Source organism: Bombina bombina, chromosome 6, assembly GCF_027579735.1.
Source record: "Bombina bombina isolate aBomBom1 chromosome 6, aBomBom1.pri, whole genome shotgun sequence".
In the NCBI taxonomy this organism is placed as follows: Eukaryota; Metazoa; Chordata; class Amphibia; order Anura; family Bombinatoridae; genus Bombina; species Bombina bombina.
Genome location: NC_069504.1, coordinates 235,506,551 through 235,522,922, shown reverse-complemented (window position 1 = coordinate 235,522,922; position 16,372 = coordinate 235,506,551). Strand labels below are relative to the sequence as shown.

Sequence of the window (16,372 nt, the reverse complement as noted above, 5' to 3'; positions counted from 1 at the left end):
ATAGCCCTTTTTATAAACATTTTATGTTGCAAAGTGTGTATTGTAGTGTCTGTACAGCATGCTGTTGACTTTTATTAAATTAAAGTTTCTCTTTTGTTGTACAGATGTATCTATAGCTGTTGGAATATGGGTTTCTAAATAATAACTAAATAATATGTAACATCATTTTTCCAGATGCAGCGTGCTTAACTGAAGAGCATGATGTAACATACATTTTCTCAATTACCAATATTATGAATGGTAATACCATATAAATACAGGATGTGTCCTATAGATGGGAGTAAAATCATGTAACAATTCAACATGTTTGTCTTTTTTTCTTAAACGTCTTGCTGGCAGGCTTATAGTGTCAAGTTTATAAGGAAGTAGGTTTGACTTATTGAAACAAATGTTTGTCTCCATTGTTAACACAAACAACATATTGAATTCTTATTGCAGATATACACCGTCATCCCGGCAGGCAAGTCAGGAGGAAGGCAAAGAGTGGTTACGCTCTCATTCAACAGGTGGACTACAGGACACAGGCAGCCAGTCTCCTCTTGTGTCTCCAACAAGCTTGTCATCATCTACTGCCGGAAAATATCACTACTCCAATTTGGGTAAGGATTGTCAGCTGTGCTACTGAGAAATGGGCACAATCATATCAGTTTATGAAATCACAAGAGTGAGAGTAATTTGGCTGTCCCCATGTCACCTAAGCTGACTGAATTTTCAATTGACAGCTATGTATCGTAATTGTTATAATGCATTCTGCTTCTGTTTTGAAGTAAAATTCAAGAGGGAAAAAAGGCTGTTCTCTGTGTGTTGAAGAACTTTAAATTGAAATAGTTCAACGACTAGTCCCTATGACGTGTTAACCTCTCTCAAATATCATCTATATCTTTTAAATCAAATGTTGACTGTTGTCACCATATTACTATATATTTATTATGAATAGGATATTTGAAATAGACATTGAATTACTTTAATAATACAGAAATTGTACTTTAGCTTGCGTATAACTACAGGGTTGTTCACAAAGCTCATCCAATATTCTGTTTTGCGCCCCCTGAGGTGGAGAGTAAAAAGGTAAAAATCCCAGGATGCCTGTATGACATTAAGAAGGTGCGGCATCATGTATTTAAAAAATTAGCCAGCGTATAAAAGAAAGTGTGAAAACGTACTCACAAGATATAAAGAACACTCTTGTGCTAGTGAAAGCAGACCGGCCTCTTGACAGTTGACCAGCTCACTGAACGCCCGGGGACAGGACACTGAAACTCCACAGGCTCCATAACCGAATCAGCATCAAAGCAGCAGGGAAAGTGTGTTTTGAAAAACGAAAACCTTTATTAAAACATCATAAAAAGTGATCACTCCAAATCAGAGCCCCTTAATAAAGTGCAACATGTTTCTCAGCGGCCCAACCCGCCGCTTCATCAGGCACCTTTTAAATTGTATTTATGTTTTTATATTATTTGCATAGTTCACATGTTAAAGGCAGGTGTGGAACTACCATTGGTGCCGCAGGTGTGGTGGCACCAGGACCCAAGTACCGGGGGGCCCCATAAGCAACCAGTGTATACATAGATGTGTGCAGAATGTGTACAATCCTAATGCAGGGGAGCTATTTATTAGGGCAGCTTTATCTATCCCCCCCCCCAAATTATTATACAGGGCAGCATATTGTATTATTACCATTGCTTACTACTGTTACCTTAGGGGAGGGGGCAAAAAAGGCTTCTTTCTCTTGGTATCCTTTGTTGAAGTATCAGCAATGCTTTACTGAGAGCTAGCTAACTCATTATGTGATTTCATTTTATGTATGCTTAAAGGGACATTGTAGTACAAAGTTACATGCTCTTTTTTCTTAGAACATGCAACTACTCACACTGGAAATATTTGGGGTAGATTCCAATCCTTTACAAAAAAAAATCCTCACTTATTAGTTATTTTTTGAACTAAATCATTAATGACGTTTTTCTTAGGGATTGGAATAGACCCCTCCTTATGTGCTTAAACCTTGCAAAAGGGGGAAAACACATATATAAAGTCCTGCTCTGGAGGTCTAGAGAGTTGCACAGTCCACAAACAGAAGCGCAAAAATAACTTGCTCAATAGAAACTAGAGCATTTCATTTTTGCAGTTCAGTGGATGTTGCTGTTATATTTTCAAATATTTTTGCTGAGTGGAATAGCTTTTAAAACATTAAAAAAACAAGCTTCTATGTGATGGTTTTTCCTTTTCCTGAGTGTCACTGAGTACTGGTAATAAGTGTCATGATGTGATGGGTGCTCGTTGTGCAGGGGTCAGGTATATAACAATGGATATAGGTGAAATCCTAGATTACCTTATTTTCTAGTGTTGCTCTTAGGGGCATCATTGGTTGGGTTGTTTCTCCAAGAGGAACATTATATCAGCGTGCATGTCTAACTGATTTGTAATGAGATAATGGTATCTTTCTAACTTGAGGTTGGCTTGTGTTTCTTCTATCCATTTGCCATTTGCCGAGTGGGTATTGTTTCTTTTTTCCACAACCGTGGGATTAGTTGGTGCGCACTGTTTATCATGATTTGTAGAAGTTTCACATATGTTCTAGAGTCAAGTTTCGGTTATTTGTGGAAGAGGAATGTCATTGGGTCCAGGGTTATGGGTGTACCTAGGGTATCTTGTATGTAGGTGGAAAAAGATTCCCAAAAGGGTTGAATTTTAGGACAGGTCCACCAAATATGATATAAGGTCCCTTCGTTTGAGCATTGTCTGCAGCAGCGGTTGGAAGAGTTAGGGAAAATGTGTTTAAGTCTGTGTGGCGTTAAATACCATCTAGTACGAATTTTGGTGTTAGTCTCTAAGAGTTTGGCTGAGTGGCTTGATTTGCGGATGGAGATAAAAATTGATCGCCAGTCAGCAGCTGAGATGAGAAATGGCAAATCTCTCTCCCAGGATTTGGTAAAATTCGGCAAATCTCTGTCTTTTGGCATAGTGAGTAGTTTGTAGGTCAGTGAGATAATGGGGTGTATGGGAGAGGAGGAACTACACATTTTCTCAAATGGGGTTCTCTGTCTCGTTAGATTGTGTTTATATGTAGATTGGAGGAAAGGTTTGAGCTGGTGGTATCTAAACCATGTGGCATAAAACCCATCAGTGTTTGATATGTTGTCTTGGTAGTAACTTACCTTCCTCCGCCAGAATGTATGTAGGTAAAGGAAATGTATATCTTTGGTACCCTATGGAGTAATATTGATACCCGGTTGGAAGTCAGAGTTTTGTAAAGTAGGCATGAGTGGTGAGGGGATTGTGGAAATATTAGGGTGGGTTTTGACTATATCTGTCCAGGATCTATGGGTTTCTGATATTATGGGGTTTCAAGATTTTCTTATTTAAGTCTGGCAACGATCAATCGAGCATGAGGCACCCAAATGTGGATAATCTGCAAGTTCGTGCTGTAGTCTGACCCATTGTTTATGATGTGTTCATCATAAGTGCACCAGTCTACTATCCTGTAGAGAAAAACTGCATTTCGATTTTCGTATATTTTGGGAATGCCTAGTCCGCCATGAAGGGGGGTCTCTGTATAAGGTTGATTTAGCAATTCTAGGAGGGCTAGATTTTGCATATGTAGGAATTAATTATGGATTGTAAGTTATGGAGTAAATAGTTTGGGAGGGGGATTGGTACAGTTTGTATTATATATAACATTTTGGGGAGTATGGTCATTTTGGCCACGCCTATCCTTCTTAACCGTGAAATAGATTTGGGGGTCCATGATATGGTGTGTGTGGATATGCTCAAAGTAAGAGTGTCATGATTTAATTTGGTCAAATCAGCTAAATTGGAGGAAAAGTATATTCCTAAATATTTGAGTGAGCGGGTTCTAAGAGAGAATTGGGTTATAGATTGTAATGATGCTAGGTCTTCTACCGGGAGTAGCTCCGATTTCTCAAAGTTGATCGAGAAGTTGGAGACTGTGCCATATGACTTAAGGATAGAGTGTGCAGCCTGAAGTGATTTTGTTGGTGCAGTTAGGGTCAGTAAGAGGTCGTCGGCAAATAGAGCTAACTTGTATTCAGAGGATCTGATTTTATTCCCTCAACCCGAGGGGGAGGCATGAAGAATGGTAGCGAGTACTTCCATTGTTAAGACGAACAGTAAGGGTGACAGTGACCCTTGTCTTGTACCGTTTCTGTTTGGGAAAGATTCTGAAAGGAACCCATTTACTTTAATCTTGGCTGAGGGAGTTGTGTAGAGGGTAGTTATTTTGGAAATTAATTCTTTGGGGAGGTCCAATCTAAGTGATCGAATGCTTTTTCAGCATCCGTTGAAATAAAATTTGTTGGTTTTTGATGTTGGAAGGTATGGTGTAGAAGTTGTACCGCCTTTACCGTATTATCTTTGGCCTCTCTATGTGGTACAAAACCCGTCTGATCATTATGTATCTGATGAGAGAGAGTGGTGTTTAGCCGGTTAGCAAGAATTTTTTAGTATAATTTGAGGTCAACGTTTAGTAATGATATGGGCAAAAATTGGAAGGGGTATCAATCGGTTTGCCTGGTTTAGGTAGTACTGTGATGTTTGCTTCAAGCATGCTTGAAGAAAATGGTTGTTCTGGGTCTATATAATTAAATAATTTAAGGAGATGTGGGGTGAGTAATGGTTTAAATTGTTTATAGTAAAAGATATTGAAGCCATCTGGACCTGGGCTCTTCCCTGTTTTTAGAGATTTAATTGCAGAGTCCAACTCCTGGTGTGTTATGGCTTGACTCAGTAGATGTAAATGCTCTGGGTGTACCTGGGGAAGATCTTTTTGACTGAGATATTTTTCACATAAGTCTTTGTGGTCGGGTTTTGAGCGTTCAGGGAATAGGTTGTATAGTTTGGTGTAATATTGACGAAATTCAGTAGCTATGTGTTTAGAGTTTGTGGTTTTGGAAGAATCTTTAGCCGTTAGGGAATGGATATATGATGAGGTGAGTTTGCATTTTAGAGGCCTGGCAAGTAGTCTGCCTGGTTTGTTACCCTGAATGTGGTATTTCTGGCGGAGTAAGAAAGCTGTGTTATGGGCTTTTATGTCAAGGAGGTCATTGAGTTGCGATCTCACTTGTTCTAATTTATGCTGTATTTCTGCATCTGCAGGATGTCTCTTGTGGGAATAGTCTTATTTTACTATATCCTGTGTGAGTGCTATATGTTTTTGTCTTTCTTGTTTGTTTTTGATGGCTTTATGTTTCATCAAAATTCCCCTAATAACACATTTGTGGGCTTCCCAAAAAATGATTGGTGCAGTGTCTTCCGTATTGTTAAGGGTTAAGTATTCTTGGAGTGCTTGTTCTATGTCAATTTTAATTAAGGGATCTGATATCAAGGTTTCATCTAGTCTCCATTGGAAAGGGCATATTTGTATTGACGGCCATGTGAAAGAGCTGCTGATTGCTGAATGGTCTGACGAGCTAAAGGGTATGATGCGTGAGGCTCGTAGGTTTAACTGTGAAAGATTGTCGGCCATGATATAATCGATCCTGGAGTATGATTTGTTGGGGTTACAAAAGAATGTATAGTCTTGTTTGTGGGGGTGCATTTGTCTCCAAGTATTGGGAAGGGTTAGTAATGATAGATTATTCCAGATGGAGTGTATGGTGTTATTTGGTTAGATTAGGTTAGGGTTTGTGCTGTCAATAACTGGGTTAAGTGGGAGGTTGAAATCCCCTGTGACTAAAAGGGGCCTTTCTGAGTACATAAGCATGGAGTTCGTCATCTGTTGAAAGAGTGTTGACTGATTAATGTTCGGGGCATAAATGTTGACCAGTGTTATTGGTTTTCCATATAGTAGCCCATATAAGCCTAGGTATCTACCTTCCTTGTCTTCTTTATGGAGAAGTTCAAAGGGGGTTGATTTATGAAAAAGAATACTCACTCCATTAATCTTTTTTTTTTGGGGTTGCTACTATGAAAGTGATTGGGTAATTGGATGAAAAGTATCTGGGTTCATTACCTCGCTTCAAATGAGTCTTTTGCAGGAATAGTATGCTACCATCTCTATGAGATACATCATGGAAAGCTTTTGACCTTTTAAATGGGGAATTAAGACTTTTGGTGTTAATGGAGATAAGGGTAAATTTCTGCTCATTACTTCGTGCAGTCATGGTATGATATTCGTGGAGTTGGGAAAGTGTACCCTACAATGATTTTATGCGGAGTAGAACGACTTTATAGGCAGTTTACTCAGGATCAGTGAATAAGGTGTGGAGAAGGTGTACAAAACATTTTCAATCAAAACAATTGTGAAGAAAACATTTTTTAAACCGTGTATAACGTTTAACAGTATACAAATAACTTGAAAACAAATACAGCTAGCTTTTTTGCTTTGATAGGGGGCTAACAGTGCCACAGATTATGCTAAGCTTTTTAATAATAAAGATTCAGCAATTTTTATATAGTAGTGTAATGTTAATGATAATAACTAGAAATTTAGTTGCAGTGTGTAAACCCTCAGGGGAGAAAACTTGTAAAAATATTAGACAGGAAACAAAAGATGGTTTGATCTCACCCATTTTTGGTGTGCAGTCCTATGGATTTTTTCTGTCTTTTAGAGGCAGCTGTCTGTCATGATGATATTTGAGGTCTGGGAGAGTGTAATGATTGTGTGTCCTTTTGAGAAATGGATGTAGTGGAGGGTTGGCTGTTGTCCAGGATGTTGAGGTTTAGTTCCTTGCAGAAGTCTTCAATGTCCCCAGGATCTGTGCATGTTTTCTCTGGCCTTCCCATGTTAACTGAAGATGGCACAGGATTCCCCATCTATATGGAATGTTGTTTTTCCGTAGTAGGATGGTGAGAAGGGCAAATTCCCTTTGGTGTTGTAGGGTTCTTATGGAGAGGTCAGGATAGATGGATAAAGATGATCCTTGAAAGCTTAATGGGGAGGCGTTTCTCACTAATTTCATGATGTCTTCTTGTTGCTGAAAGTCCTGGAATTTTATGATTACATCGTGAGGCGGGAGGCCTTTTTTTAGGACATAGTCTCAGGGCTCTGTTAAATCTGTCCATGGCTTTTGGGGCTGTATAAGTTGAGCCTTTAAAAATTTTAAAGACATCTTGCAGATAAGACTGAAGGGTGTCCGTAATGATCACTTCTGGGATCCCTCTAATTCTGATGTTTTGCCTCCTGCTCCTGTTTTCTATGTCCTCCAGCTTATCTTGGAGCTGTGAGATTACATTATTTTGATATTGGTAGTGTGGTCAAAAGGGCCTGCTAAACAGCGGCTGGGTTTAGATAAATCAGTGAGTAAACTAGTGGACAACTTGTTAAGTTGAAATATTCATTAAACAATGGGGTGACTTGATGCGACAGAATTTAATAACAATGGTAATTTAAAACAATTGTTTAAAATACAAACATGGACCATGCAATTAACAAATATAAAAATTACATATAAAGAACATATAAAAACAATTTCAGTATACAATCGTAGATAAACAATGGTAAATATAAATGTCTTTCCTGGCTTGCAACAATGTTCCAAATCAGTGGTACATATATATGAATGTATTGCTTGTTACAGTGTTTCACATCAGAGGTGGAAATCTCTTCAGAATGTAGTATAAATGTTACCAAGAGTGCACGATAAGTAGCAATTTGATAATGGTGTTAAGATTTTCTAATTATATATTCATGTGAGTTTAAATCTTGAATCAATGTGATTGTCTTCTTAATCTATATATTGTGTGTAGTGCAAACTTCTACGTGCAATATATCACACAAAAATGGAATAAATAAATAAATGTGAAAATTTATGACAAATAATGTGAAAAGAGATAAATGTGAAAAGATATGAAAAAATATATATATAGCCAAAACACAATATAAAATAAATATAAAATATATAAAAAATTAAGTGTCCAAAACACAATAGAAAAATAAAGTGTCCAATGCGAAATCCAATTTGATCCAAATAATTTCCGTTAAAGTGAAATTGAGATGTCAGTCATATAAAAAGTGTCTGATGTATTGTCTTTATCAAGACTGTCTTGATAAAGGTTTTTAAGAGGCCGAAATGTGTCGACCACTGGTAAGCATATTTTCTAAATCACTTTTATTGAAAACGGTCTACACTATTGTTTTTTCTTTCTTTACAGAAGGATTAAACAAACAGGTATTAAGGGAGCTTTTTGGATAAACCAGCCCTCCCTTATTGGAGTACACTTTTTTCTGTATTATCATTTGGATGAGACTTTTTATAGAAATACCATTTGGATAAGACTTCTCATTTCTGGAACAAATCACTTTTGATATTTTACAGCAATACATCAGACACTTTTTATATGACTGACATCTCAATTTCACTTTAACGGAAACTATTTGGATCAAATTGGATTTCGCATTGGACACTTTATTTTTCTATTGTGTTTTGGACACTTCATTTTTTTATATATTTTATATTTATTTTATATTGTGTTTTGGCTATATATATATTTTTTCATATCTTTTCACATTTATCTCTTTTCACATCATTTTTCATAATTTTTCACATTTATTTATTTATTCCATTTTTGTGTGATATATTGCACGTAGAAGTTTGCACTACACACAATATATAGATTAAGAAGACAATCACATTGATTCAAGATTTAAACTCACATGAATATATAATTAGAAAATCTTAACACCATTATCTAATTGCTACTTATCGTGCACTCTTGGTAACATTTATACTACATGCTGAAGAGATTTCCACCTCTGATTTGAAACACTGTAACAAGCAATACATTCATATATATGCACCTCTGATTTGGAACATTGTTGCAAGCCAGTAAAAACATTTATGTTTACCATTGTTTATCTACGATTCTATACTGAAATTGTTTTTATATGTTCTTTATATGTAATTTTTATATTTGTTAATTGCATGGATCCATGTTTGTATTTTAAACAATTGTTTTAAATTACCATTGTTATTAAATTCTGTTGCATCAAGTCACCACATTGTTTAATGAATATTTCAACTTAACAAGTTGTCCACTAGTTTACTCACTGAGTTATCTAGACCCAGCCGCTGTTTAGCAGGCACTTTTGGCCACACTACCAATATCAGAATACTACCGTTTGACAACTCGGTGTCATTCTTCCAAGAGTTTAAGGGTCCATAACTAACAGGCGCTAGGTGTATATCTTCTTAAACAGATTACATTATTTTGTGTTTGCATATTCTGAAGAAGATTTGCTATGCCTGACTGGTGTAATTCAGATTCTTCCTCCAGAAACTCTACTCGGTATCTCAGAGATTTCCTCTTTAATGCAAGATTTACCCTGTGTGATCAGATTGGTGAAGTCTTGTTTTGATGGCAGTGATTCTAAAAATGCTTGAGAGACTTGCATGGTATCAGAATTGAGGTTTTCCACTGGCATGAAAAGCTGTGGTACAGATTCCGTTGATTCTAGGATTTCTGCTTGAGTTGAAGGATTTTCAAGTGGCTTGAAAAAATTATTCATAGAGGTGGTAGAGTTATGGCAACTTTTAGATGCTTTATCTGTTTTAGATTGTCTCTTAGGTGACGTCTCTATTGCTGTGAGTTGCCATTCAGATGTGAAGTAACTGTGTAGATGTGCCCCACTGTGGAGACAGTTGTATTTAGGCAGCAGGTGTAAAAAAGATGCCCTGTTGTGGCAGCAATGTAAAGCTTCTCAGAGATAATGATCTTTGCTTATTGTATATTAAATGTTCAGGTATCCTTAAATGTAGATTTGTCTAGCCTGTATTTTTTTCTTGTTATGTGATGAAAAAACAGAGAGAGTTAAACCCAAGGCTAGTGTAGAGGTAGGGCTAGAGCAATGTCAGATCAGTTCATGTTAAAGGATTCATGCTGAATATTAATTGCACATGATTGCAATTGCGTGTGTGATGGATTATTTTCAGCCTTCTAAGTTATGAAAACATTGTACAATTGCCACCATGAATGTTCAAGTAGATTTCCTGCTTAGCATAATGTGTCTCTGTGTTGCAGAAAATAGTATTGAGGTTGCTGGAATTGCTGGTTAGGCCTTAATTGTATGTAGGCTCTGATTTATTACTGTGATTAGTTTGATGTTTTGTCATGTGTTTTAATTTGTAGCCAGGATGATGTTGATAGATGATGGATCCGAGGTAGGACGGAATGAAGCCTGGGCCTAAATTTTGAAGTGATGTCCGGTCATATCGCAGTTGGGTGATCGTGAGTTTGTGGGGCCCTTAGACTCCTTGTGTGGTGTTTTCTCACCCTTTGTGCCAAGTGTGGCAGAGGAGATGCGCTTTTTAACCAGGTCCCGGTTAGGCCGGAGTGAACCCGGGGCCTGGATTTATTGCTGGTGCCCAGCCTTGCTGCTGGAGATAGATCCGGTGCTTTTTTCCGTTTCCCCCCCCCTACATGGAGGATCTGCTTTTAGCAGGGGATTGGGTTCCAAAATTTCTGGTGTTGCTGAACTTTTATGCTTGTTTTAAGCATAATCCAAGGCAATCCTTAGGAGCTCACCTAAGGGGCAGCCATACTCAATGATGGCCGGCTCTGCCCCCCTCTATATGATGTTTTTAATGTTTTGGAATCAGAGCAAAAATGAAAGCACTAAATTATTTACAAACATTTATTTAATAGACTTCTGTTTTGGACTTCAGTTCTTAACTAATGAGTTATGCTCAGCAGGTATATAAAATAACTTTAATTGCCTGTTAATTTATATAAAATACAGAAACCTATTTAAATGCATTGTTTTAACCATATTTATTTGCATGTTCTTGCGATCACTGTGTTTGCATTAATATATTTTATTTTTAGTTTAGAGGGAGAAATTAAATATAAATCTGTTGTACCAAAATAGAAAATTACTTAAATTTCCTGTGCATATATTGTAACTTAAAATTTATTTGTCTTGAATACAGAGCGTGCGCAGAATTTACTATACGTTTAACCGTCTATTCTAGTGAGTCCAACCAACCTGTCTCAGTTTAATATCCCTGGACCAAACATGATGCGATCCAACAGCATTCCAGCACAAGACTCTTCATTTGAATTATATGAAGATTCACAGCTGTGTGGAAGCGCCACGTCACTAGAGGAAAGGCCACGAGCAATCAGCCACTCAGGTTCTTTCAGAGATAGCATGGATGAAGGTAAGAAAGTAATTAGAATTTTTTATCTATAACAAGGGGCCATCTCCAGTATATATTTTTGAGTTTATGTCCCTTTTGATGTATATATGTATTTAATGTGATTTTAATTGTGAATACCACTTTCTTTTTAATTGATTAGTTAATTACTTAATGTTAAGAATAAACCCAAGCATAGCTATCCAAGTGCCTTATCACTATCTCATCTTAGATCAGTTTCTGGCATCTAAAACTTATCTGACAGAACTCTCTATTCCCTCCAAACCCGGATTCCTATTTACACATCAGTTCAGCAAACTATCTTCTAAGCTTTTACAATCCCATACACACCTCAGGGACACGATCACTTCTAAAATATTTCCCCACACATATGGAGATTCTTGTCTTTGAGAATCTTCTATACCTCTTCTTTAACAGCATTTTATTTGTATCTGAAAAATCACCTCCTCATCCAAAAGCCCCCATGTTAAAGTAGTTATTAATATCACTTAGGCTCAATAAAAGTCATGTAAGTGCACTTAAAGGGACATCAAACCCATTTTTTTCTTTTATGATTCAGATAGAAGATACAATTTCAAACAGCTTTCCATTTTACTTCTGTTATCAAATTTGCTTCATTATCTTGGTATACTTTATTGAAGGAGCAACAATGCACTACTGGCTTCCTGAGAACATGCAATAAGCCATTGACAAGAGGCATATGTATGCACAGCCACCATTTAGCAGCTAGCTTCCAGTAGTGCACTGCTACTCCAGAGCCTAGTTATACTTTTCAACATAGGATAGCAAGAGAACGAAGCAAATTACATAATCAAAGTAAATGGGAAATTTGTTTAAAATTACATGCTCTATCATGAATCATGAAAGAACATTTTTGACTTTATTGTCCCTTTAACCATCACTCCCTGTTACATTTGTGTGTTTATCTCCAATTTCACATTTGCTTCCAAAATGGTACAATTTTTAGTGAGATAAAGAACAGCATGAAATAAACACTCCATCAGATTCATTAAAATTGGAGTAGACTCTTAAATTTCTCCAGTATTACCAATTTATCTCTAGATTACGAGTGGAGTGCTATTTATTACTCGTGCACATACTCCGCTAGAGGTAAGCTTTTTGCTCATGTCGGTAGGCACAGTATTACAAGTTGAAAGTAAAAAGTGTTCGCACAAGCGCTAACCTGACACGCACATAAAGCCGAACTTGGAATATCGCGACCCCATTAACGTATTCCCCCCCTAGACTTCAGTGGAGTGCCAATAGTGTAAAAAACCTTACAACTTTCTCAAGCGCTCTGACCAGACATGAAATATTCATTTTTCACATTCCAATGTTCTTCACATAGAAGAATATGTTCTATTTATTGTAAATACATATTTCTATATTTTTTTTGGTAAAATATATATCTATATATTCCGACACTCGCAAAGAGCAGCAATAAACCCCTTTTCGCTCGTATGCAACAGTTAGCGCGACACTCATAATCTAGCCCATATTTGTTATTCTATATTACCCATTCACTATAGAATATGGTAATTATTGAAAGTCTGCACATAATAACATTAGTTCTGGAGATACAGGACAGTCTTGAGAAACTGTTCCTTCCATAGTAACTCTATGATAGTGTGTTTTTATTAATGCCTGTGTACTTATGGAGAATAATGTGATACAGTTTTATTGTGTTAAATGTTTTCTAAACATTACCTTGTATGTTCCAGTGCATGGATCTTCTTTATCACTGGTCTCCAGCACTTCGTCTCTCTACTCCACTGTAAGTTTTATTAATAATAAGCTTTATGTATGTGTCCTGTCTCCCATAAACAACACTTTATTTTTCAAAGCTGAAATGGATCCTGAACCTCTTCAATCACCCAGTAGAGACACATAGGTGTAAGTCCACTAGCAGGCTTCAGGATTTAGCTATATTCTGGACCTGGTTATTTTGTATTGGCAAGTTGATGATTTAAGGAAATATTGTATTGCAAAAATTATATTTTTATGCTACTCATTGCAACCAAAAAGAGTTTAAGCTCATAGGTAATATCCTGCTCAGGAACCACAGAGAACTGCTGGGCTCAAACAAGAAAAAGTGGTTGAGCATATTGACAGCAGAAGTTCTGTGTTCTTATGGTAGCTGCAGTGATTATGGCTCCCAAGGGAAACTTTTATTATGTGTTTAACATATAGAGTTCCACGGTTATTAGTGGAAAAATTATATACCCTAATAAATTTCGAATTCAAATAGCTTTGAATTTCTGTTTTTGTTTTCCATAATATCCTTTACTCTTGATATTTATCATTCTGTCATTTAAAAGTACAGAAAATATAAAACTACCAAATCCATGCCGTCTTTCCAACCCATCGGAATTTATTTAGAGGAACTAATCACGACTTGTTGCTATAATAGACTCAGTTAACCACTGTAATTTTGTCAGCAAAAAAAACATTTTTGCAGTTTATCTCACCTTCTCTGCTGAGGCCAATTAGTGACAGTTATGATGCAGAGTTAGGCTTGTGAAGCCTGTCATGTGCACTTCCAATCCTCAGAAATGAAAAAACTCTTAAGCTTTAGGAGAGGGGGTCTCAGAGCATTTACTGCCCATGTAATCTATCAGAAAACATTTTTTTGCAGCCGCTTTTCTTTGGACTTTTGGGCTTTTTGATGAAGGTGTAACTAAACCTCACTGGGCAAAGGCTGCAATGGGCCTCATGATTTCAACAAATTTTGGTTGTTTGCAATTGGCAGATGCTGAACCAGCAGCCACATAGAGGCAAGAGAAGCTGCTTCTCTGTGATTGTGAGTCATCCCTCCCCATGAATAGTCTGCACAAGAAGATATGCACTTACGCACCATTCCTGTACAACTATGGTGACAGTTTTTCTGTACAGCCACACTGTGACAGCCATCTTGGAAATCCTGACACCATATTTGTAAAGGCGAATCCATACACTTTTCTTACACTGTGAGACCTGTTTTGATTGGGGGGTGCACAGCGGGGCCAGGCATGATGCAGGGGATTGCATGGCCAGATGCACCCCTTAGAAGTGTGGGCTGGTCTTGATTGGGAACTCTGAGACTCCTCTAATTATGGGCCTCCTTTTTGAATTTAATAGCTTTGACATATTGAAACCCACTTTTTGCCCTTTTTTTTAGCATTTTTTTCTGATAACTGCAACACAGATTTTTGTGAAACCTTTGGCAAAATGGTTTTATTAATTGAAGTTGCAGCTTTCCTAATTGATTATAAAAAGGGAAATACATAAAACACCCAACGTATATGCTTAGATCTCAAGTGAAACGCAACAATGCAATTGGTGTGGAACGTTGACACCATTGGCGCACAATATATTGCACTTCAGTACCAACTGCATTTTTGTGCTGCTATTGGATATAGTAGATAGCAATATTAATAATATGGTTGGTAGGAAGATGTGCTCTACATGAATGTGTGGTTTCACTCAGCTAATAGATTTCTGTGAGGGAACACACTAAATATATTCATGTTGGATAAAACAAATGTGAAAGCTGATCAAGCAGAAAAACAAAATTTATGCTTACCTGATAAATGTATTTATTTCTTGACACGATGAGTCCACGGATCATCATTAATTACTGTTGGGAATATCACTTCTGCCCAGCAGGAGGCGGCAAAGAGCACCACAGCAAAGCTGTTAAATATCACCTCCCTTCTATCCCACCCCAGTCATTTGACTGAAGTAAAGGAGAGAAAGGAAGCAATAAGGTCCCGAGGTGTCTATAGTTTATAAAATACTAACAACCTGTCTAAATAAGAGGGCGGCCGTGGACTCATCGTGTCAAGAAATAAATAAATGTATCAGGTAAGCATAAATTTTGTTTTCTTTCTAATTACACGATGAGTCCACGGATCATCATTAATTACTGTTGGGAATCAATACCCAAGCTAGAGTACACAGATTATAAGGGAGGGACAAGACAGGAAACCTAAACGGAAGGCACCACTGCTTGAAGAACCTTTCTCCCAAAAGTGACCTCAGCCGAGGCTAAAAAGTCAAATTTATAGAAGTTTGAAAAAGAGTGAAGAGAGGACCAAGTTGCAGCCTTACAAAACTGTTCCATAAGGCTTCATTTTGAATGCCAAGGAAGAGGAAACAACCCTCATAGAAAAAAACGTTACTCCCTCAGGAGGCTGCTGTCCAGCAATTTCATAGGCAAAGCAAATGATACTCTTCAGCCACAAAGAAAGAGACGTAGACATAGCTTTACGTCCCTTACGTTAAACAGAAGAATGAAGAAAATCCTTAGTCACCTGTAAATAGAATTTTAGTGCACGTACCACGTCCAGATTGTGTAGAAGCCATTCCTCCTGAGAAGAAGGATTAGGACACATGGAAGGAACAACAATCTCCTGATTAATGTTCCGGTCTGAAACTACTTTAGGGAGAAACCCTAATTTAGTACGTAAAACCACCCTATCCGATTAAAAAATAAGGTAAGGAGACTCATATACTGTAATACCGAGAGCTCTGAAACTCTACGAGCAGATGAAATAGTGACAAGAAACACAACTTTCCAAGATAACTTAATATCTAAGGAATGCATCGGCTCAAACAGAGCCCCTTGAAGAACTATAAGAACTAAATAAAGACTCCAAGGAGGAGTAACTGGTTTGAATACAGGCCTGATCCTGACTAGGGCCTGACAAAACGATTGTACGTCTGGGAAGTCCGCCAGAAGTTTATGTAACAAAAGACAAGGCAGATATTTGACCCTTTAGGGAACTTGTCGATAATCCCTTCTCCAAACCTTCTTGGAGAAAGGACAGAATTCTAGGAATCCGAACTCTACTCAGAGTAGCCCTTGGATTCACACCAGTATAGATATTTATGCCATATCTTATGGTAAATCTTCCTAGTCACAGGTTTACGAACCTGAATCATGGTCTCAATGACCGATTCAGAGAATCCATGCTTGGATAAAATTAAGCATTCAATCTTGAAGCAGTCAGCTTCAGAGAAACTAGATTTGGATGAAAGAAGAGTCCTTGAAGTAGAAGGTCCTTCCTCAAAGGAAGTCTCCAAGGTGAAAGAGATGACATGTCCACCAGGTCTGCATACCAAATCCTGCGAGGCCACGCCGGTGTAAGGAGGATCACAGACGCCCTCTCCTGCTTGATTCGAGCAATAACTCGAGGTAGAAGAGCAAATGGAGGAAATAGGTATGCGAGACTGAAATTCCAAGGTACCGTCAGACCGTCTATCAGTAAAGCCTGAGGGTT

General features: G+C 37.5%; 1 protein-coding gene across 1 annotated transcript in view; it reads left to right on the top strand.

Moving 5' to 3' along the window:
• NAV3 (neuron navigator 3) overlaps positions 1 to 16,372 on the top strand; it is a 756,623-nt gene that overhangs the window by 590,292 nt on the left and 149,959 nt on the right. Inside the window, 3 exon segments of the mRNA XM_053716761.1 lie at positions 439 to 599; positions 10,926 to 11,114; positions 12,833 to 12,885. Of these exon segments, the coding sequence (XP_053572736.1) occupies positions 439 to 599; positions 10,926 to 11,114; positions 12,833 to 12,885 (403 nt within the window).